The sequence below is a fragment of the Anabrus simplex genome, chromosome 14 (genome assembly GCF_040414725.1).
Source record: "Anabrus simplex isolate iqAnaSimp1 chromosome 14, ASM4041472v1, whole genome shotgun sequence".
Lineage (NCBI taxonomy): Eukaryota > Metazoa > Arthropoda > Insecta > Orthoptera > Tettigoniidae > Anabrus > Anabrus simplex.
This window is the reverse complement of record NC_090278.1, coordinates 99,971,944-99,996,292: the sequence shown is the minus strand read 5'-3', so window position 1 is coordinate 99,996,292 and position 24,349 is coordinate 99,971,944. Positions and strand designations below refer to the sequence as shown.

General features: G+C 37.5%; 1 protein-coding gene across 17 annotated transcripts in view; it reads left to right on the top strand.

Moving 5' to 3' along the window:
* ctrip (E3 ubiquitin-protein ligase ctrip) overlaps nt 1–24,349 on the top strand; it is a 322,022-nt gene that overhangs the window by 207,749 nt on the left and 89,924 nt on the right. For all 17 annotated transcript variants that reach the window (XM_067157963.2, XM_067157962.2, XM_067157961.2 and 14 more), the window contains 2 exons: nt 11,478–11,669; nt 11,747–12,144. In XM_067157963.2, coding sequence (XP_067014064.2) covers nt 11,478–11,669; nt 11,747–12,144 — 590 coding nt within the window. The remainder of the gene's footprint in view (nt 1–11,477; nt 11,670–11,746; nt 12,145–24,349) is intronic.

Genomic DNA, 24,349 nt, shown 5'->3' with positions numbered 1-24,349 from the left:
GCCCAGCCTCAGCACTACATTCAGATTCTAGTTTATATTTGATCCGCCTTATCATCACAAATCAGCTTTCTTAAGATACTAGCAATTGTACCCGTACTTCGCACGGGAATTTGCAGTGGATTACGTTATCTTCAGGAATTTATGCAAAGTAACATGGGCTCTGTTCCCAAATTTAATGCAACAAGTTAAAATGATATTTTCTTACAAAGCACAGGGCAGTAACGTGAAATATGATGAAGCTGAACAAAATCGAGAGAGAATGGCGACTATTTCCAAATTTATTGTACAGCAGAGTTGCTGGTCCGAAGTTGTGCGGAATTCTCCTTGGTTCTTGTATATCGTATCTCTGACCACTGGCGTGGCGCTCTGATATTGATGATACTTCCCTTAATATCTCTTGCTCTTTAGTTTTTCCTGTTGCCCACCTAGGTTGCATTGTTGGATGCGCTTGAGAACGGTTGGCTGTTGAGAGAGCTCTTGCATTATTGTAGTGATAAAGTAGTGAAAACCTATTGAAATAGCTTAATTTTGTGTATATCTGATTCATTTAGTGCTGTTTATATAGTGGTGTTTAGTGCTTGTTGGTAGAAATTGGTAGTAGTAATAATTATTTAAATTTTGTAACAAGTAACTCAGTTGGTCTTCAGTAAATTACGTTTTCTAGGTTAAGTAGGCTAGCTAGGTGCACCTTGTTTCGAATTTAGGTTTAGGTAATACTTTAGGTAACAATATTAACTTTAAAAATATTTGTAAATATCTGTAGGTTCGTTGGCTGTACTTACAAAGGCAGATTATCATAAGGAATAGTACCGTAACTTCTGCAGCAACTTCTCCGGTATTTCGTATAGATATACGTTCAAACTATCGCGAAGGTAATAATTTACTACATTAAAAAACACGATACGCCTGTAAACTTCCATTTAAAAAGAAGTTAAATAGATTACACGGTAATAGTTAACAGTCGTATTGTTATTGATTATTGTCGCTCCTCATATTCAAATATTGCATTGTTGGCTACAGTCGTGAACAAAGGGTGTAGTGTAGTCAAGTAAATATAAATAAAAATCAGCTGACCTTGTATTCCATTCATTTGTACTTCTGAGTAGGTAGTTGGTATCCGTAATTTATATTTCCCTCCCTCGATCTTTCAGCATTTATGAGCGGTTAGCTAATAATAATAAAGTTCATATATCCCAGTAATTGCAGTTCAAGTCCCTGGAGGAGGAGGAGGAGGAGTAGTAGTAGTAGTAGTAGTAGTAGTAGTAGTTTTGATAGAAATATTTGAGAAATTATTGTAGACAACCTCGTATTTTTCAGTAGGCCTAATTAAGGACACTTTTTTTTTTTCTCCGTCCCGTGGAGTAGGGAAAATAATAGTAATCCACCAGCTGTAATAATTACATAACATTTCAGTAGAATTGTAGTGAAGATAAGGTATAATATATTAGATAGTATCTTGCCAGTTATATTCGTGTTTTTCTTCGTGTACGGCAATCCTTTTGATACTTAAGCATTTAACCAAATGCAGTGTAGTGTAGTGTAGATACATTGTAGTATAGATACAGTACATTTAGATAGTGCCGTATCTTGCCTGCTATATTCGTGTGTTATCTTTTGTGTATATCTATTAGACCGTAATACTAATAATAATTTGTCTAAGCATTTAGCTTCGTTGGTAATCTTTGAGTACAGTAGTTCTTGCAAATTTCATTTCTGTTGTGCTTAGTAGTGACATACGGTACGGCACCGGTATCGTAATTAGGATACGTCTGAAAGTAGTTTAAAAATTACTGTAGTGTACTGTACAGTAGTATACGAGTAATATCCTATTAGAATTTAGTGTGATAATTTTATTATTGTAAAATATTTGTGTAGTACTGGTGTAGTAGAGGTATCCGTAGAAACTCTTACTAAAATATTGTTGAAATTAGGATAGGCTTAATTGCAGTTTGGAATTGTGTAGTTCTTGTGTATTACTTTCGATATTCAGTAATTAACAGCAGCTTTTATCCTGTTAGGGGTTGTAGGATAAAAAAAAAAAATAGAGCACGACTAAGTAGTATTGTAGTGTAGTCGTATATTAATTACCTTATTGTTGTGTACTATCCCAGACAATATATCCCTCCGTTCATTTATTTTTTTGCAAATAAGTTATTTTATTTTTTAATTTAAAAATTTTCCCCCGCAAAGAATGGCTAAGGAGCGCGAGTGTACTTATTGTGGGTGTGGTGAGGCATTGAGGGGTATGAGGGAGGAGTTGGAAAGTTTGAGGGAGATAATTAGGATTCTCACAGAAGACAGGAAGGAAGATAGGACTCCCTCAAACAATGTACAGGTTACAGTAGGTGTACAAGAGGGAGGGGAAGGAAAGGGAGGAGTTGTAGAAGACAGGTGGTCTAATGTTCTAAGGGGAAGGAGATTGCAGGCCAAGGGCTCTATTCAGGATCAGAATTCAGGACAGGTGTCTGTGCAAAATCGGTACGAGTCACTCCAGGTAGAACAACAGAGGGAAGATGAGGGACAGGGAACTGTTGCTGAGATGCATGGAAGTAGGAGGAAGGGAAACGGTAGGAAAGGGAAAGGTAGAGTAGAGGATAGGAAAAGACAGGTGGAACAGGGTCATGGGAAGGAGAAAAGGGAGGAGGAAGTAGCTTCTGCAGCTATCAGGAAAGATAGGGCTGACCAGGAGAGGAGGGGATCAAATGAGGTGGGTAGGGTTGAGGCTCTGGTCATGGGGGATTCCATCGTTAGACACGTGGGGAAAGTGTGTGGAGGAAAGGGAACCAGGGTAGAATGTTATCCAGGAATTAGGTTGAGGCAGATGTTGAGGAAAGTAGAAGAGAGGGAGGAGGGGAAGGAGAAGGTGGTAGTGTTTCACATTGGTACCAACAACGTAAGGCAAGCTGATATAAGTACCAACATAGTTGGAGATGTGTGGGATCTGGTAAATGCAGCACGGGTGAAGTTTAAGAAAGCGGAGATTGTTATTAGTGGAATACTGTGTAGGAGGGATACTGACTGGAGGGTGATTGGGGATTTAAATGAGACTATGGAGTGGGTATGTGGGAAACTGGGAGTGAAATTTCTAGATCCTAATGGGTGGGTAGGAGATAGGGATCTGCGCTCGGATGGCCTTCATTTAAACCGCAGTGGTACGTATAAGTTAGGAAATTTGTTTGGAAGGGTAATAGGGAGGTACATTCAGGGAAACCGGATGGCCTAGGGAGCGGTGATAAGGGAACAGGGAACTGGAAATCAAGTAGGGATGACATAAAATTGTTAGTGTTGAACTGTAGAAGTATTGTAAAGAAAGGAATAGAATTAAGTAATTTAATAGATATATATTTACCAGATATTGTAATAGGAGTTGAATCATGGCTGAGAAATGATATAATGGATGCAGAAATTTTCTCACGGCACTGGAGTGTGTATCGCAGAGATAGGATAGGAAAGGTGGGAGGGGGAGTTTTCATTCTGGTGAAAGAAGAATTTGTAAGCTACGAGAAAGTTAAAGATGAGACACATGAAATTCTAGGTGTAAGGCTCATTTCTAAAGATAATAGGCAACTTGATATATTTGGAGTGTACAGATCGGGAAAGGGTAGCACTGATGCGGATTCGGAATTATTTGATAGGATAGTCAGCTATGTGGGAAACGACATGGAAAGAAATGTGATTGTAGCAGGAGATCTGAATTTGCCAGAGGTCAATTGGGAAGGAAATGCGAACGACAGGAAGCATGACCAACAAATGGCAAATAAGTTAATATGGGAAGGACAGCTGATTCAGAAAGTGATGGAACCAACCAGAGGGAAAAATATTTTGGATGTGGTGCTGATAAAACCAGATGAGCTCTATAGGGAAACTGAAGTAATAGATGGTATTAGTGATCATGAAGCTGTTTTTGTGGTAGTTAAAAATAAATGTGATAGAAAGGAAGGTCTTAAAAGTAGGACTGTTAGGCAGTACCATATATCTGATAAAGCAGGTATGAGGCAGTTTCTAAAAAGTAACTATGATCGGTGGAAAACGGTAAATAAAAATGTAAACAGACTCTGGGATGGGTTTAAAGAAATTGTTGAGGAATGCGAAAACAGGTTTGTACCTTTAAGGGTGGTAAGGAATGGTAAAGACCCACCTTATTATAATAGAGAAATAAAGAGACTAAGAAGGAGGTGCAGACTGGAAAGAAATAGAGTTAGAAATGGCTGTGGAAGTAAGGAGAAATTGAAGGAACTTACTAGAAAATTTAATCTAGCAAAGAAGGCAGCTAAGGATAACATGATGGCAAGCATAATTGGCAGTCATACAAATTTTAGTGAAAAATGGAAGTGTATGTATAGGTATTTAAGGCAGAAACAGGTTCCAAGAAGGACATTCCAGGAATAATTAATGAACAAGGGGAGTGTGTATGTGAGGATCTTCAAAAGGCAGAAGTATTCAGTCAGCAGTATGTAAAGATTGTTGGTTACAAGGATAATGTTGAGATAGAGGAAGAGACTAAGGCCAAAGAAGTAATAAAATTTACATATGATAACAATGACATTTACAATAAGATACAAAAGTTGAAAACTAGAAAAGCGGCTGGAATTGATCAGATTTCTGGGGATATACTAAAGACAATGGGTTGGGATATAGTACCATATATGAAGTACTTATTTGATTGTTGTTTGGCCGAAGGAGCTATACCAGATGAATGGAGAGTTGCTATAGTAGCCCCTGTGTATAAAGGAAAGGGTGATAGACATAAAGCTGAAAATTACAGGCCAGCAAGTTTGACATGCATTGTATGTAAGCTTTGGGAAGGCATTCTTTCTGATTATATTAGACATGTTTGTGAAATTAATAACTGGTTCGATAGAAGGCAATTTGGTTTTAGGAAAGGTTATTCCACTGAAGCTCAACTTGTAGGATTCCAGCAAGATATAGCAGATATCTTGGATTCTGGAGGTCAAATGGACTGTATCGCGATTGACATGTCTAAAGCATTTGATAGGGTGGATCATGGGAGACTACTGGCAAAAATGAGTGCAATTGGACTAGACAAAAGAGTGACTGAATGGGTTGCTATATTTCTAGAAAATAGATCTCAGAGAGTTAGAGTAGGTGAAGCTTTATCTGACCCTGTAATAGTTGAGAGGGGAGTTCCTCGGGGCAGTGTTATCGGACCTTTATGTTTTCTTATATATATAAATGATATGAGTAAAGGAGTGGAATCGGATGTAAGGCTTTTTGCGGATGATGTTATTCTCTATAGAGTGATAAATAAGTTACAAGATTGTGAGCAACTGCAACGTGACCTCGAAAATATTGTGAGATGGACAGCAGACAATGGTATGTTGATAAACGGGGCTAAAAGTCAGGTTGTGAGTTTCACAAATAGGAAAAGTCCTCTCAGTTTTAATTACTGCGTTGATGGGGTGAAAGTTCCTTTCGGGGATCATTGTAAGTATCTAGGTGTTAATATAAGGAAAAATCTTCACTGGGGTAATCACATAAATGGGATTGTAAATAAAGGGTACCGATCTCTGCACATGGTTATGAGGGTGTTTAGGGGTTGTAGTAAGGATGTAAAGGAGAGTGCATATAAGTCTCTGGTAAGACCCCAAGTAGAGTATGGTTCCAGTGTATGGGACCCTCACCAGGATTACCTGATTCAAGAACTGGAAAAAATCCAAAGAAAAGCAGCTCGATTTGTTCTGGGTGATTTCCGACAAAAGAGTAGCGTTACAAAAATGTTGCAATGTTTGGTTTGGGAAGAATTGAGAGAAAGAAGACGAGATGCTCGACTAAGTGGTATGTTCCGAGCTGTCAGCGGAGAGATGGCGTGGAATGACATTAGTAGACGAATAGGTTTGAATGGCGTCTATAAAAGTAGGAAAGATCACAATATGAAGATAAAGTTGGAATTCAAGAGGACAAACTGGGGCAAATATTCATTTATAGGAAGGGGAGTTAGGGATTGGAATAACTTACCAAGGGAGATGTTCAATAAATTTCCAATTTCTTTGAAATCATTTCGGAAAAGGCTAGGAAAGCAACAGATAGGGAATCTGCCACCTGGGCGACTGCCCTAAATGCAGATCAGTATTGATTGATTTTAAGAAGTAACATGCACGACTTGTCCCATGGGACGTATATTAAAAATCCAATTTTTCATAATCATCTGCGTTATTATCCGTCGTACGATAAATACGTACATGGCATAAAGGAATGGAAATAACATATTAAAGGTTTGTCGTATAGACCCAATGTTAACGAAAATATTTGAGATTAATCTTCCTATAAATACCAACTCCATGCACATCATATGCATCTGATATAGTAAGCCTAAGCGGGTAGTCCAAATAAGTAGTTTGGTTGAATTAAGTCCAGCAGTTTTCCACTTTTAGGAATATACAAGCAAATGAGACACACACCAAAGGGAAAAGTTCTAGGTCATGTTTCCTCGATGTTCAGATACATTTAAGAGGGGTGGGGATGGGGATTAGTGGTCATAATTTTAAAGCCGAGAGAAATATGATGCGTCTTCTGATCTTCTCTTGTTATGCCTTCAAATAACTGTAGGTCTGCCACTGTGTCAGTCACTGGCTGCAGAGCTTGAAGCCGGCAGAAAATAGTAATTTTCTCAGTTATTTGAAGATTGAGCGGAATTATGTACATAACAAAAATTATTTAAAATGAAGGGGTGTTTCACATACAAAGTACAGATTTTACATGTCATCAATAGTGTAAGAGAAGATTGAAAAAAAACTCTTCTGGTCTTTGTATAAATTCCCCTGTCTTTTAATTAATTTTTAAATGAGATGTATTTTGAAACCTGCCCCTAGATGAGTAGACTCTAGATATGAAGTTTAACCAAGATATAATCAATAGTGAAAAAACAAAACAAAAAAAAACCATTCTGGTCTTCCTATAAACACCCAGTCTATTCAGTGATTTTTAAATGATATCTATATCAACCACAAACAACTGTATACGTGGACGAGACCTGGAGACACTGGAAGGTATCAAACAGACTTCATTATGATTAGACAGAGATTCAGAAACCAGGTGTTGGATTGCAAAATTTTCCCAGGAGCAGACGTGGACTCTGACCACAACTTGTTGGTCATGAAATGCCATCTGAAGTTGAAGAAATTGAAGAAAGGAAGGAATGCACGAAGATGGGATCTAGACAAATAGAAAGAAAAAAGTGTGAGGGATTGTTTCAAGGAACATGTTGCACAAGGACTAAATGAAAAGGCTGAAGGAAACACTATAGAGGAAAAGTGGAGAGTCATGAAAAATGAAGTCAGTAGGGTTGCTGAAGAAATGTTAGGAAGGAAGAAAAGATCAACTCAGGAGATACTAGACCTGATCGATGAACAACAAAAATACAAGAATGCTAGAAATGAAGAGCGCATAAAAGAATACAGGCGATTAAAGAATGAAGTGGATAGAAAGTGCAAGGTAGCTAAGGAAGAATGGCTGAAGAGCAAGGATGTCGAAGGTTGTATGGTCCTAGGTAAGGTAGATGCTTTGGAAACCTTTGGAGAAAGGAAATCTAGGTTTATGAATATTAAGAGCTCAGATGGAAAGATGGCAGGAACATATCCAGCACTTGTATCAAGGTACAGATGTAGATGATTTGGTTTTGGAAGAAGAGGGTGTTGATGCTGATGAAATTGGAGACCCAATTTTGAGGTCAGAGTTTGACAGAGCTATGAGAGACCTCAATAGGAACAAGGCACCTGAAATTGATGACATTCCCTCTGAATTACTGACTGCCTTAGGAGAAACCGGCATGGCAAGGTTATTCCATTTAGTGTGTAAGATGTATGAGACAGGAGAAGTCCCATCCGATTTTCAGCAGAATGTGGTTATACCTATTCCCAAGAAAGCTGGTGCTGACAAGTGTGAAAACTACTGCACCATTAGTTTAGTATCTCGTGCCTGCAAAATTTTAACACGTATTATTTACAGAAGAATGGAAAACGAGTTGAAGCTGAGTTGGGAGAAGATCAATTTGGCTTCAGAAGAAATGTAGGAACATGTGAAGCAATCCTGACTATACGTCTGATCTTAGAGGATCGAATGAAGGATAAGCCCACGTACATGACATTCGTAGATCTAGAAAAGGCATTCGATAATTTTGATTGGACCAAGCTATTTACGATTCTGAAGGTGATTGCGATCAGATACCGAGAACGAAGAATTAGCTACAATCTGTATAAAAATCAGTCTGCAGTGATAAGAATCGAGTGCTTTGAAAAAGAAGCAGCAATCCAGAAAGGAGTGAGGCAAGGCTGCAGTCTGTCCTCCCCTCCTTTTCAAAGTTTACCTAGAACAGGCATATAACTTAATTAACAAAGTTTTATTCCACCTACTCAGTACTTTACGATAATTGTAATGCCTATGTATACATTACAGTGTGTTATTAAGGGACTAGTTTTGACCCTATATGGGTCATCAGCCTGAATAAGGTATACTTTTATTTGTTGATATCCCAGAACAATATTTTGTTATTAATTAATAAGATTGATAAAATGAACTAAATGTGTAACGTGATAATGTGCATATAAAATAGTGAAATGCATAAAATGTTATGCGAGATAAAATTGTATCGTGGTACTGATTAATAGATAGTGAATTGTCCATGTTTACATATATTGCAGTGAGACTATAAATATAGTACCACATCGATTTTTACAATAATTGTTGGAATATTACTTTTTACATATACATTAAAATTGCATAATGATAAAAGTATAAAATGCCTGTCTCAATATAAAGTCCAGATGCTTCTAGTGAATTCTATCGTTCAATTACATCTTCTGTCAAAATATTTTAAAAAATTTGCGCCAATGTCGAAACTAGTCCTTTTACAACACATTGTAATGTATACATAGCCATTACAATTGTTGTAAAATATTAAGTAGGTGGAATCAAACTTCATTAATTGAATTACATGTAATTTAAATTAAGTATGGAACCAAAAATGAAATTCATAACCTTGCATAGAACTGGCAGTAAAGGAAATCAAAGAGAAATTTGGAAAGGCAATCACAATCCAAAGAGAGGAAATCAAAACCTTGAGATTTGCCAATGATATTGTTATTTTATCTGAGACTGCAGAGGATCTCGAAGCTGCTGAATGGTATGGACAAAGTCTTGGGTAAGGAGTACAAGATGAAAATAAATAAGTCCAAAACAAAGGTAATGGAGTGCAGTCGAACGAAGGCAGGTGATGCAGGGGATATTAGATTAGGAAATTAAGTCTAAAAGGAAGTGGATGAATATTGTTACTTGGGCAGTAAAATAACTAACAATGGCAGAAGTAAGGAGAACATAAAATGCAGATTAGCACAAGCAAGGAAGAGCTTTCTTAAGAAAAGAAAGTTGCTCACTTCAAACATTGGTATAGGAATTAGAAAGATGTAGCATTGTATGTAAGTGAAATGTGGACGATAACTAGCTCAGAAAGAAAGAGGATAGAAGCTTTTGAAATGTGGTGTTACAGAAGAATGCTGAAGGTGAGATGGATAGATCGAATCACAAATGAAGAGATACTGAATCGAATTGGGGAGAGGAGATCGATTCGGCTAAATTTATAATACCGATATAAATGGTCCATTATTGGACACATTCGGGAATCAACATCTATATCATTGGCTAAGTATGACGAGAAGAAGAAATAGAATGGTAGGACACCCAGGACTTATTCAGTTGGTTTTTGAAAAAAGTGTAGGTGGTAAGAACTGTAGGGGTATGATTATGATAAGCAGATTAGAGCAGATGTAGGATGTAATAGTTACGTCGAAATGAAAAGGTTAACACAAGATAGGGTGGCATGGAGAGCTGCATCAAACCAGTCTGTGGACTGATGACTCACACAGCATGTATATTGAAACTTTCACTTTTATGAATAGGCTCTAAATACATAAGTACCAACTTTCCCGATTTTAGACCATTTTCTCCGCCTCTCGATTATTCTATTATTTCTCCCCATTTTAGCTTACTTCAAACATTTGTTTTCAAATCCTGCCATTTCAGCTTTGTACATCAGTGGCTGGAAGTCCTTCGCTCATTGGCCGCTTTCAAATGAAATATTGATGTTTATTAATACAAGAAATGCGCGCGTATGTGCAATGTTTGTTGTTTACTGAAACATGTATATTGCAACTCATATATTGATTGTAAATATCTTGTTCTCGCATGCTATGTTTCACACCATTCTAGTCGATTCTAGATCCGAAGTTTTTAAAAAGTAATTTAGTGACAAAATTTGGAAGGTAGAAACTAGTGACTTTTCTAGAGATTGTAGGAGGCATTTAGAGACAATTCTGGCAAATGTTATTTTCTTGCTTAATAAAAATAGCGTTGCCCTTCGGATAATCACATGGGCGTGTGTTGCAGTGTATTCATCTATGCATTTGCTAAGTAAGTGCACGACTGATTCACGCGCGTGGGGCATGAGTTCATTCTATTTTCGGAAGGCTTATCAGAGACCATTCGTGTGAGGGACTAGACCATGTAGAACAAGCAGTTTTGACCGATTGTATCTCCTGGCTTTTCCTGATTTTCATATCAAAATCTCTCTTATTTTTTTCTTTTGTAAAGTTGGCGGGTATGTAAATATGAAGTTTGGTTGAGATCTATTTGTCAGTTTACCCGTGATGGTGGAACAAACCGACAGGCACGATAGCTAAAAACTTCCAATACGATCTTGAATTGATCTGAAACTTGTAAATATATCAGTTAGGCGAAATAAATTACATTACAGATAGCGAATGCCCTGAAGTTTTATTTGTAAGATTTTAGCTTTTGACAAATTTATAATTGAGACTTACCCATACATATTTTGTAATATCTCTCTTAAGTTTCAAATCAGCTAATTTTTAACTGTTAGGTTCTTCACTCTGCTAAAACTACAGAAGCTTTCGTTTCAATCTGAAGAATCTTCAGTACTAGCGACCAGGATATCATCATAACCTCCATTACAACTAATGACTGGTGGTGGTTGTGTTCCATGTGTTTCATTCGCCTCTGAGGTGTGATGCATTGTGCAGTTCAGCAATGAGTTAAAAAAACGTGCAGATGGATAGTTGATGGATGTGCACGAACACGCCCTTATTCTTCATGTATTTGTTACAGTCTTTATTATCAAACTTTAATCCTGTTTTCTTTTGATGTCTCTCAAATTTTAATATTGTAATTCTTTTCTGTTTCATTATTAGTTATTTTGCAATTTTTTATATTTATTAGTATTTTTGAGATATTTTGCTGTGGATTGCAATATGCTAATTAAAAAGTCAACCATTATCGAATTCCCTAGCTGAGTGCTCATGTTGTCTTGAGGGTCGCCTCTGCCTGAACATTCAGATTGTGTTGGGGTTGAAGGAAACTCCTAGTTTGCGTAACAAACTGCAAATCTAAATTCCTTGTAGCTGTTAAAGTTAATGATGCTGTAAGAAAGATATGTGTTTATTTTACAGCTGGATGCTAACTACTGTGGCCCGCTAACCGGCTGGAATCCCTCGTCCATGTCAGCCCTGGTGGCTAAATTAAGCGGCTGTGTTTCTCAGCTGGAACAGTTTCCCGTCAAAGTGCACGACCTGCCGGCAGGCTCGGGCACGGGAAGAGGAGGCACTAGTGCGCTCAAGTTTTTCAATACCCACCAACTTAAGGTTTGTTTTCTCTTCTTTTTCAAGCTACAAGTGTGTTTCTCTTGCTCTAGCTGAATATCTGTCCATGTCCTTTTCAGTGTAATCTTCAACGCCATCCTGATTGTAATAACTTGAAGCAGTGGAAGGGAGGAACGGTGAAGATAGACCCTTTAGCTTTGGTACAAGCCATCGAACGGTATCTGGTGGTGCGGGGCTATGGCCGTCTCAAAGACAAGGACTCGGGTGACTCTGATGATGACAACAGCGAAGAGGACATAGACGATACATTAGCAGCTGTGGTAATCAGTCAGGGCACCGCTAGGCACCGGTTACAGTTTCAAATTGGGGACCAGACTCTCCCTTACAATATGACTGTGTATCAGGCAGTGCGGCAGTACAGTCCAGCAGGCAACGACCAGTCGGAGACTGACACTGACAACGAAGCTCCCCTTGGCAACTCTGGTGTTTGGGTACAGACACACACCATCTACTATCGGTAAGATAAACCTTCAAATTTCTCCTTGTGATTCAAGGAATATTTATCACAAAATATATATTCCAATTATGCAAGCATGGTTTAAAAAATGTATATATATGGTTTCTTCACTACATTGGATTCTTTGGATCCAAAATTATAAATATTTGTGTGTTAACATAATGTACACCCGGGTAAGTTGGCCGTGCGGATTGAACGCACCGTTGTGAGCTCACATCCGGGAGATAGTGGTTTCGAACCCCACTGTCAGCAGCACTGAAAATGGTTTTCTGTGGTTTCCCGTTTTCACACCAGGCACATGCTGGGGCTGTACCTTAATTAAGGCCGCGGCCGCTTCCTTCTCATTCTTATCACCACCATTAGACCTGTCTGTGTTGGTGCGACGTAAATCAACTAACAAAGAAAAACAATGTACATGAGAAGTTACTAAAATTAGTTGTAAAACAAGTTTTTTAAAACATGGTCTACTACATGCTTTAGTTTGCTAGTTTAAAGATGTATATATTTACTTAAAAGCTCAATTCTGAATTAAACATTTGAAATCTTGAAAGTTACTACATTATGACAAGAAATTAAATGGTGATGTTCTACCTTTGGGACTTGAACCTGAGGGGTTCTGTCCTACCTTAACCATAGCAGGAAGCGGTTGATGTTTCAAGGGTGAGACACACCCGAATGTTAACCAAATGGATATCATTTACAATACCACAAATTTTCTGACATTGCTGGAGAACTATTGAAAAAGAAACTCTTGAAGTCTGAAATCCATTAAATGTATTTTTGGTTTGTATTTATGTGAATTAAGTCAGTTGGTTAAATGTGTAACAGTCCTTTAGCATTGATACAGAGTTACAGTTGCTTTCCACAAGTGAAATTGTAACTAGTTCTGTTGGGCGGCAGGGGGGAGGAGGACATGATTGCAGTAGGTGTAGGGGGAGTGGGGCCTTGACATCTGAGTGGTGACGTTGAAGATATCATACTTGTTAATGAGAGGTCTGGGCTGAAATGAGCTGAGTTTAGATTGTCTTCTTTGCACATGTCCTTTTCGAGAGGAATAGGGACCGTGATTGGTTGCATCATCAGTAGAGGTCATCCTTGTGAGTATTTGGTGAAAGGGCCCTTGACCTTGAAGTATTTAACTTCGGAGACAACGATATGTTCCTAATGATGTAGGTTCGTAGTGAAGGCAACCTGGATGAAGTGGAGGGTGGCGATGGCAACCTGAATCTGGAGAATGCTGATTCTGGCTATGTTTTGACCACCGAGGCTGCAGGTGGGATGGTGGATGGGAGTTGATGGAACCCTGATTTTAGTGGTCTTGTTGGGAAGGAATAGAGGCCAGAGGGATGTATTCTGAATAAATGGGCTTTGGAGTGGGCTTTATGCTTCTGTCAGCACTCGTGGGCTGTCTGTGGATATCGGCCATCTTGAAAGCGATTACAGTAAAACCTCGTTAATTCGAAGTCGTTGGGACTCGGAAATTGGACTTCGAATTAACCGTCAATTCGTAATTCAAAGGTGTCAACCCTTGCCGCGACACAAAATATTCTGAGGTCCGTTTTTACTGCATTCAATTAACTTGATTCACAGTTCAAACCTTTCAAATGCCATGAAAAAAGAACTATGCCCAAAATGTATCGAAGAAGGTGCATTTACAATGTTCAAATAATGCACTTGGATAAGACGGTGACAAACATAACCTCACTCAACGAAAGGAAAGACGAGGAGAAATTCTGGCTCCCTTGTGCAAGTCGATTACTGTAGTGTATGCATTTTATATGCCTGTACTAGCACGGAAAGTACCCGATGCCCTTAAAATATCATGGCTAAGTGAAATTTCTTATAACCAGGGGAGAAAGTCTCTCTCTTCCATCTGCATTACAACATCAGTCTCTCTGTCCTTGTAAAATTTCCTGCCATGGCATATCTCTCATTAATTCAGAAGTGCCCACTCTTTGCCGCGTCACGAAGTATTCTAAGACCAGACCCATTAGCGCATGCAGTCACATTGATTCACAGTTTAAACCTTTCAAATGCCATGGAAAAAAACTATTCCCGAAATGTATCCAACAAGGTGCATTTACATTGTTCAAATAATGCACTTGGATAAGTCAGTGACTAACATAACCTCACGCAACGAAAGAAAATAACACACGATTCAAAGATGAAGACAAATTATGCTGGCTCCCCTGTACAAATGCTTTATTTTTTGGATTACTGTAATATTTCATTGTTTAGATGCCTTTCACTTGCACAGAAAGTGCCCGATGCCCTTACAATATCGTGGCTTATCGATCTTTCATATGATGAGGGGACAAATTTTCTCGCTTCCGTGTGCATAGCAACACAGTACAATGACCCCACCCTTGTACGATTTCCTGGCTGGCACTTCTCTCCTTTAAAATACTCAGTCCATTTGGGCCCGGCATTAAAAGAATGCAGTGTTATCGGCACTGACAATATTGTTTGGTGCGTACGAATTTATTATATGAGTCGTGCTTTTTCTTCAACTTTCGGCATCGCCAGTGTTCGTGGATTCTGCTTGTCCACACACTGCCTTTACTTGATATTGTGGCGTTCCTGAAAACGCTAAATACAAAACAAGTACTATTTAACTTCACTCGAATCTAGCAAATACGAAGCACTCTGTAGACACACCGAAGTGAGTGGAAGTGCAGAAAGCTACCCCTGCACTTTTCGGAAGACTCGTTCTATCACGACGCGGACAAGTTTTGATTTTTAAATTACTCTGCAACATATTTTTGTTTTAAAATGTAAAAGCGGTTTTGAATTAAAAGTCTGAATTTCGGTAATGAGACAGACATTGTACTTCAAATCACGAATTATCCGTATTTCGAATTAAGCAATTTAAATAGAATGCAAAACCGTACCTCATGTTACCGGGAATGAGTGCTTCTTCGAATTAGGTGGGATTTTGAATTAACAGATTTCGAATTATCGAGGTTCTGCTGTACTTTGACAAGAACTGGAAGGGTTATGTCCTACAGCTTTGTGACTTGAATCTGAGGGGTTCTGTCCTACCTTAACCATAGCAGAAAGTAGTAGCAGTGGATGTCCCATGCCGAGGGCCATGTGACACTAAAAGTGTCAGCCAAGGATGGATTGCGTATTCACTCGCATAAGCATGTTTCTATTAAAACAATTTGTGCATGTTGGAGAGCCGAACATGTACTCGGACTCTCCCGGCACTAAAAGCCATACGCTATTTCATTTCATGCATTTCATTTCATTTCATGATGATGGATGATATTTTCTAAATATTTGTGTGGTTCAATTTAGTGATTCTTATCTTAAATATTTAGATTTGTAAGCTGTTTCTTTTTAAGGCATATTAAGATTTTCTATTTACAATGAACTCTTGTTAGTGCGTTCTTCACTAATGCCTTTTTCTTGCCTACCGTGTCCTAATTCTAAAGTTCTGATTCCCACCATATTAAGTCTGTATAAAAATACCTTATCACATCAAGATTTTAGCTATTAGGCCTACTGCTCTGGAGGATCACATTTTTCCCAGGCCTGAAAATGGTTTTGTTGTCACTTACGTACGGAATGAAGAGCCCTTATGGAGGAGAGTGATTGGGGAAAGTTGCATGATAATAGGAAAAGGCCTCCAATTCTGGAACTTCACAGGATAAATTTCATCTTTGGGGAACAGCTGTTACGTTCAGGAAAGTTCAGTTTTGCTTGACTGGTTAGCAACGAGAATGCCAAAGAACTCGACAAACCTGTTTGTGCTTATATTTCACTTTCTGCAATTTATTCTATGTGGAGTTGTACAGCGAAGTGTAACTTAGACTAGGAACATAATCGTGAGACGTTCAGTTGCATGATACCTATTTGTCTTGTGGTAGCCTAGTCACGATTAAGCAAAAAGTGGAACTGCTTCCTGATGAATACAAAACGAAAACCCTTCAGGAAATGGATGTGTAGAGTTAACCTTCAACTCTGAACTCTTTAGTGAGCGACGGTGACAAAATTGAAAGTGCCTATAAGGAAAACAGAAAAGGAAAAGAAAATTGTGCAAGTGTAAGTTACCGGAGTTAGAAAAACTACTACACGTGTTTCAAACATTCCAGAGGTGGAAATACAGTTTACAAGAAAGCAATTTACGTTGCTAACGAAATGAGACAAAACGGCCTTGTTTACAGATGTCTTCAAGGTGAAGCAGGCACTGTTGATTACGTTAATGTAACACTACTGTCACTGCTGCAGGTTTTGAGCTCAGTGCTTCTCGATAGGACTACGAGTGTCATGGTGGGTAACTAAGCGAGGCTAGGCTGCTTTGAAATTGGCACAGAAAAGTTGCCACCACTTACCAGCGGAGCTTCCCACGTCAATATACAGCCAATGGCAATTCATAACCGTAAGTGTATCTACCAACCTAACAAACTGCACAAGTCGATCAGGTGTTATTCACTATGTAAAAATGAAGTTCTAGAAAATGCTGGTACAAAAGGAAGTTAAGTCGGTAATGTTACAAATTTTTATTATTGTTCACCTATTCGTTGCAAATTAGTTCTTAAAAATTAAGACTTAAATACAGTAGAAGTCCGTTATAGCGAGATATCATAACAGCAAAAAATTTACTCGCTATAGCGGATTGTCGTTATATCCGATTTTTGTATAAAAGTCGAAAAACCCTTCATGCACTTTGAAATCGGTATGAAAAGGCAATCAGTTTGTTCAAAACTTGTGTTTCCGCAGATGACATCCACACTTTGGCTTACTTGTTTGTTATTTTTCGTAATCCGATACAACGTGAAAGTGTATGTTTAATTTCATCTGAAAAAAATATAATACCGTATTTCTCCGAAGCCAAGATTAACCCCACTTTTTCCTTCAAAAAATTTAAATCAGGCTCAAAAATAAATTTGTAAAATCATATGAATGCCTTGTTGTACAATAGGCCTAACGCATTTTCGACTATTCTTAGGCGCCGAACATTGACTTTCGTCATGCCGTATTTGTTTTTTGCGGCTGCACAATTATTCTTTATTTCCGCAGGTTTAAGGACCGTTAACTTAACATTGGTATCATAATACCGAAGAGAACTCGTTGAAAATTTTCCGGCAATATATATACCATGTGCGTCTATAATACAACGATCCATCAGGAAATTATTCTTGCTGTCTATAAAACTGTTACTTCCACGCAGCATCAAGCGTCCTTGTTGCGGAGCACTGAATGCATTTTTTTGTACAGTAGGCTACGCATTTTTTTAGTTCTTTGTCTTCACGCTAACGCCAAATTTTGGCTTTAGTTAGGCCTATGCCATATTTTCTTGCGGCTGCAAAATTATTCTACATTTCCGAGTGTTTAATAAACATTAACTTAAAATTAGCATCATAATATCGACTAGAACCCACTGAAAATTTGCCGGCAATACCTTTTCCACGTATCTTTACAATACGACTATCCGTCACGAAAATATTCCTGCTGTCTATAAACCTTAATTTTACTAAGCGTAAAGTGCAATAGACGCGTTATGACTCTGCCACTGAGTAGAAATGGCTTTTCTAAGAATTCGAAGGGTTTTGACACCATTCTGCAGATTTGAGAAACACAACCGTTGTCGCGGCTAGCGATGTGTAGTAAAGAGGCGGTCGTTTATTGTCAAAGAGTTCTGTGCGCGTGTGAAAAGAAGCAGCGTGGTTACCACGGTATTTGCCAGTGGGATCCATGTTAGGCCGCGAAAGCAACAACCCTTGAGTTTTCGCAAGAGATTCTGAGGAAAAAAAGTCTTGGATTCGGAGAAATATGGCATCACTCCAGAGATTTCTGTGGCAAACACCTCAGCTTTCTTCTTCAAACAGCGTCACCTAACCTAACCGTATATGTAGCCTATCAGTAAAACATATTTGAAACTCGTGTAAACAGCCATGACTAGACGTGAGAAGATACGAAATATCCTCTGAAATCAGTGATGTGCTCTGCCATATCTTGAGGTGTATCACATTCTTACTTAATTTCCGTATATAACATTAAAATTAAGATATCGTTTACTTCAGTCTTTATTTTTGAGTTAACTGCTGCTATCGGCCATGTTGTTTGCGCATTTATTACGAAAACATGTCATCCTCTTTCATTTCGAATTTTCTTTAGAGAACAGCAGTCGATGGGTATTACTAATCGACTTCAACATCGCCTTCGAATGTCAACGAGAGAGCTTGCAAATGCACAGAGTGAGAAAATTATACCGTACCAAAGATGATCGATCGCATTTTGTTGCAAACGTTTGTTTTCTTATTCAAACAGCGTTACGTATCGTAACTTAACCATACTATACGTATGATGAAAACACACTTCAAGCGCCAGTAGAGAAATTATACTTTTCTCGCTATAAACTTTCATAATACCCTTTCCGTAATTTAACCAGGCGCGACAAAATATAAACTAACCTCCGAAATCAATTAAGCACTCTGCCATATCTCTATGTATCCCATTCTTACTTAATTGCAGTATGTCGCCTCAAAATTAAGCGGTCATTTAGTCAGCCTTAATTTTTAACGAGTTAACAACCATTATCGGACACGTTATTTACGCATTTATTACGAAAATATGTTCTTTCATTTCGAATTTTCTTTACGGAACAGCTGTCGACGGATATTACTAAACGACTCCGACATCGCCTTCGAATGTCGCCGAGAGAAATCGCTAGTGCACATAGCGAGGAAACGATGCCGATGGTAATCGATCGCATGCAGTATCGTCGCTGGGGTGCATAAATATCGGTAGCGGAAAAAAATCGCGCGCGCGCTTAATCGCTCGTAATAACGGATACGCCAGTGACAGAGTGCTCGTTGTAACCGAAGGACGATACACAGTTTAATATAGGAATTTTGAAGGGACAGAAAAAAGTCGTCGCTATAACGGAGTTCTGCTGTATTGTCATATTAAACTATAGGGGCATGTTTCACCCATTTTATACGCACCATCAGCTTTGATCTCATACCTGTTGGACTAAGATCAGGATCCTGATTTGCTTTGACCAAAGTATTAAACAGAGAAATCTATATTTTAAAGTTGAGGACTCATTTGACAATTTACAGATTAAAATACGTCTAAAATATGATTATGAAAGTTTATTGTTGTCGGTGCACTCTTACAATAAATCTTCTTTAAAATTTTATACTAGCCAAAATGTCCTTATTTAGATATAGGGTCTATAAGAATGTCCATGGCTAAAATTGTGGCCTCATGTTACATGTTAAAAGTTCTAATTAAACATGTTTGTATTTTATATAGTGCATTAAATGGAACCTGGTTTAAGGCACCCTATATAGTTGAGGTCGTAAAATATGTATAATTAGAACTTGAACAGCTTAATTATAGGGTGATGACATGGTTTGTCTTAATTGATCGCTTTTAATGAGAGTTCAACATAGTGTTATGCTGTTTAACTTGTGAAATAATTATCATCTTCTTACTTTAATCGTAGAAGTGATGTTTGGTTATCGACTGTGTTGCCGTATGATGTCTTGCTTGAGAAAGTGACTGCTACCTCTTATACTGTTCGTCGAAAGGGAACTTTCATACTTGGTTTTGACTAGAGCCTGGATGTTGACAGAGACTATTGAAGGATGTAAGGTAAATTGTCTGCAACGAGAGGAGGGTAGAAAACTTAGGATTAGAAAAGGACAACAGTTAAGTTGAACGTTGTGTGCATGTTTATTTAGCCTCTCGACTGTTGTGGTGTTGACCTGTTGCTTTTGCAGCGTCGTAACGACCGACGCTTGCGCTTGTTGTGTTATATCGGTGTGGGATTAGGGGAAGGAGGTGTGGTGGAGGAGAGGAGATGGGGGGAGTGTTAGATACATGTGCTATTGGGGGAGGGAGTTGAATTTATCGAAGTAGAGGGAGTTTTTAAGGAAAATAATTTAACATTTTTTAAATTTTTACAATTTGTTTTATGTCGCACCGACACAGACAGGTCTTATGGCGACAATGTTACAGGAACGGCCTAGGAGCGGAAAGGAAGCGGCCGTGGCCTTAATTAAGGTACAGCTCCAGCATTTGCCTGGTGTGAAAATGGGAAACCGCGGAAAACCATCTTCAGGGCTGCCGACAGTGGGATTCGAACCCACTATCTGCCGAACACTGGATACTGGCCGCACTTAAGTGACTGCAACTCTCCGGCTCAGTAATTTAACATTTTTGAGATTGATTTGTTTTGAATTTAATGTTTGAAATAAATTGGGTAAAATCTTGTTAAGATATAGGTTTTTGTTATACTATTGGTCTAAATATATATAAATGCTTTCTAATACATTCATTAATTACCCTTTTCCTACTCTTTTAATAATTGTGAGGTCCTGTTCAATAGTTGTGTATTGGTGCCTTGTTTCCTTCATGTGGGAACTCATAGCTGAAAACGTATTGTCTATTGGCATTTTAGTGCTCTCGATACCTTGTAAAGAAACAACGGCCTGTTTGTCCGATATATGAGACGTTGCGTTTAGTGCACTTAAGCCTATATATGCCTGAACCTGAATAAATGTTACTGTTTGTGATGACTGTGTTGTGGTTAAAGAACAAGTTTCGGTTGGTGTTTGTTGTTCTAAAGGCGATACTGATATGTTGCTTTTTTAAAGGGTTTGAAAGCTGGTAAATGCCATGATTGTTATGGGTAAACATAGCGAATTTAGATTTTTTGGGCCTGTCAGGGATGAGGTTCATTCCTATTTCGAGTTTAACTTTGTTGATTAATTGATTGATCATTTCTGTTTTATATCCGTTGAATTTTGCCAAATGCTTTATGTAATTGAGATCGGCTTTTAAGTTTTTAGATGTTAGGTTTTTTTTTTAGTGCTCTGTAGATTAAACTGTAAAAGGTAGCCTGTTTATGGGAGTTTGGGTGGGCTGATGAATTTTTAATTGTTATTGGGGTGGGAGTAGGTTTTCTAAAAATGTGGAAGTCAAAATTATTGTTAGTGCGTGTTACTGTGATGTCTAAGAAATTAATGGATCCAATGACATCTTCCTCCTTGGTGAACTTTATATTTTGATCAAGGTTGTTTAAAAAATTAAAATTTCATTACTATTGTTGTAATGCTTATCAATTATTGCAAATGTATCTTCTACGTATCTGAGCCATAGGCTGAGTCCATTTATTTTTGTAGTTTTTATGGTGTTCTAACGATCCATGTGTATGTCGGCTAAGATGCCTGACAAATGATCACCTATTGCTAGGCCATCCTGGTGATAAATTTTGCCGTTGAATGTAAAATAGTAATTTTTTGGTTCAAAATTTAGAATCTTTGTGAAGTGTTCTATTTCACATTTGCTAAGATTGCTATTTTTGGTGAGGTTGTCAGTAATATTATTTACTGTTTTTGTCAGCACGTTAGAATACGTATTCGTGATATCCAAGGAGCACATAATGTGGTTGGGTAGTATGGTAAATTTTCTTAAAAATGTCTCAAAACTCTATAGAGTTCTTTAACGGTGATTTATTGTTAAATCTGTAATGTCTTACGAAAAATTTGTGGATATACTTTGAAGTTTTATAAGTTGGGCTATTGCTCCCAATTTAACTAAAACCCAAAACAGAACCAATGAAATCTGGCTTTAAGACTAAATCAAAACGTTCTATGAAAAGAAGGCAAAATTGTACTTACAGCTATACAGAATACACCTAGCAGTAGCTCAAAATGTAGCCCCATTAGAATGGAGTTCCTTTCTGATACACGGAGGAAACAAATAACAATAGATAAAACACTTACTCACTTAAAAGAAACCCAGCTGCAGTCACATACAAAGAATGCAGAAAAAATAGTGTGTTCATCTTTTAACAACTCACCAGGCTTAGTTAACATGAGAAGCACAAGCTTCTCAGATAAAGAAATAGATCTTTTAATCAAAAGTTTAAAACATAATTGGCCCAGCACATAAAAAGAAAAAGATTGTAATAACCACTACAGCTGAGGTTGAGTCATATTTCAAAACTCCCTTTGGAATTACAGAATGATACTAGGATTTAAATTAAAGTTCCGATACCAACCCCACAAGATTAATTCAAGAAATAAAAACCAAAATAAAAGACAGTAATATAATAGTAACCAAAGCGGACAAGGAGGGACCACAGTTTTGTTAGATAAGAATGAGTTTATTAAAAAACAGAGGATTTTTTTTGCAGATTGAATGTATTCTTGGTGCGTCACTGAGATCACAGAGTCCTTTCTCTAAGTGCGCCTGATTATCGTTAAGCTTTCGCTGTAAGTTCACCTGGCTATTGTTGAGTTCAGAGAGTCCTTTCTCTAAGTGTAACTGAGTTTCACTAAGTTTTTGTTTTAAGTATTTCTCTAAGTTAGTTTGACTAGTATTCAAATTGGCATTGATCCTCTCCTCCATAGCCAACATCTGCCTTAAGTCCTCCATAGTTACAATTATTCATTAAATGGCTATTCTGGTACTGGAAGGATTCTGATCGGGATACTGGAATGTTAGGGATCGAACTCCTCTAATTCACGAAGGCAACGATTTGTCGATATTATGAAAGTTCCGAATTTTCACCAATATCGGTCACAATTATTAATCTAACTTTAGTTAATTATCATCGCAGCAAATTCGAGTTTCTAATTACCAGCAAGAATTTTTTTTCGTAAACAAGATTCATATAAGTTACATTTAACATGTGCTTATGTTAGCCACAAGAATTTGGGCGAATAAATGTGTCAGTCAGCCTAATTTAATTGGTCATCTGATCTTGTCAATGTCATAAACACTGGACAGCATAAGATCATTTTTGAGCTTGGATAAGCCAATCTCGAGCCCCACGCTTGGATTAAGCCATCTTAAATGCCCCCATTATTCCCGGGCTAAGCCCAGCCAGCGAGCGAGAGATCCCGAGGTGGACCGTTCGATCGTTGGCTGTCGCTTTCTAGAGGCATTTAAGGGAAGTTAAGGGTTGATGACCAAGCAGGATAAAAGGAAATGTTAAAACAACACTCTGACATTTATTCACATAAGCAAATAATAAATGAAAATATTCTTAATGATATTTTTTTTTTTTTTTTTTTTTTTTTTTTTACATAGAACTTCCATAATATTGTATTTCTTTCTCGATTTTGAGTGACACGTGTTCTTAATCTCCAGCATTACTGTGCTGTAATGAAAACCAAAGAAAAATTAGGCCTCTTGCCTTTCCAAATCAATATATTTGATTGAAAGAATTTAAAAAAAATTAACAGAGAGATTCATAAAATAATTAAACAACTGTCTTGCTAACGAGGGTTTTACAATAAATGTGTTCAAAGCTTTACCAATTCAGAGTAGTCTCAACACGTGGTTTTAAGATGAACTCAACTAAATTCATCATTTACAGTATTTAATATTAGTCAATGACACCAACATGAACTTCAGTAGAAAATGAAAATTGATTTCAAAATTCTCAAAATTAATTAATTAATTATTATTCTGATTATTATTATTATTATTATTATTATTATTTTTATTATTATTATTATTAATCTCTCATCATTTAATTAACCTATGCTTCACTGTCACACAATCATGTTCTCATTAATTTTCCACTGCATCATTTACCTAACGATCGTCATTAGCATTCCAGAATAATTATTTTCCAATTAATTATTAATGACTTGGTTTCACCATAACTCAAAGTAATCATGCGGCTAACGAACTTCTACTTCTGATCTTTGTATTGCATTTCCATTCAAATTAATCTTAAAATATTTCAAAGTTCAACTATAAATGTGTCAGAAATTTACGTTATCCACATGTGAGCTAGTTAAATAAATTTTATTTACAAATCGAGTGCCTTCGTAAGATAACGAGATGATCTTTCTTTTTAAATCTCGCTAATGAAGAAAATAAATCCTTTTCTAGTCTTCCTCGACTTAAGTTGATCAAATTTTCCCTTAAGGGCATGAAAAGTACTTCTTAAGGCAGCACACAACGATGAATGTAATCTGCGTCGCAACAAGTGCACAACCAGATCAAATTAAATGGGACCAACATGATACAAGAGAAATATACGTATTTACATATATACACACATTCACACTAGGAAACACGTATTTTATATACATTATTTATATCGAATCCTGTTTTGGCAAGTTTATTCATGATTTTTACGAGTGGTCAGGTCACGTAATATCTAGCAGAAATAATCTGTGTACTGAAATTATTCTTCATTAATGGTGACTAGTGATCGAAGTCATGG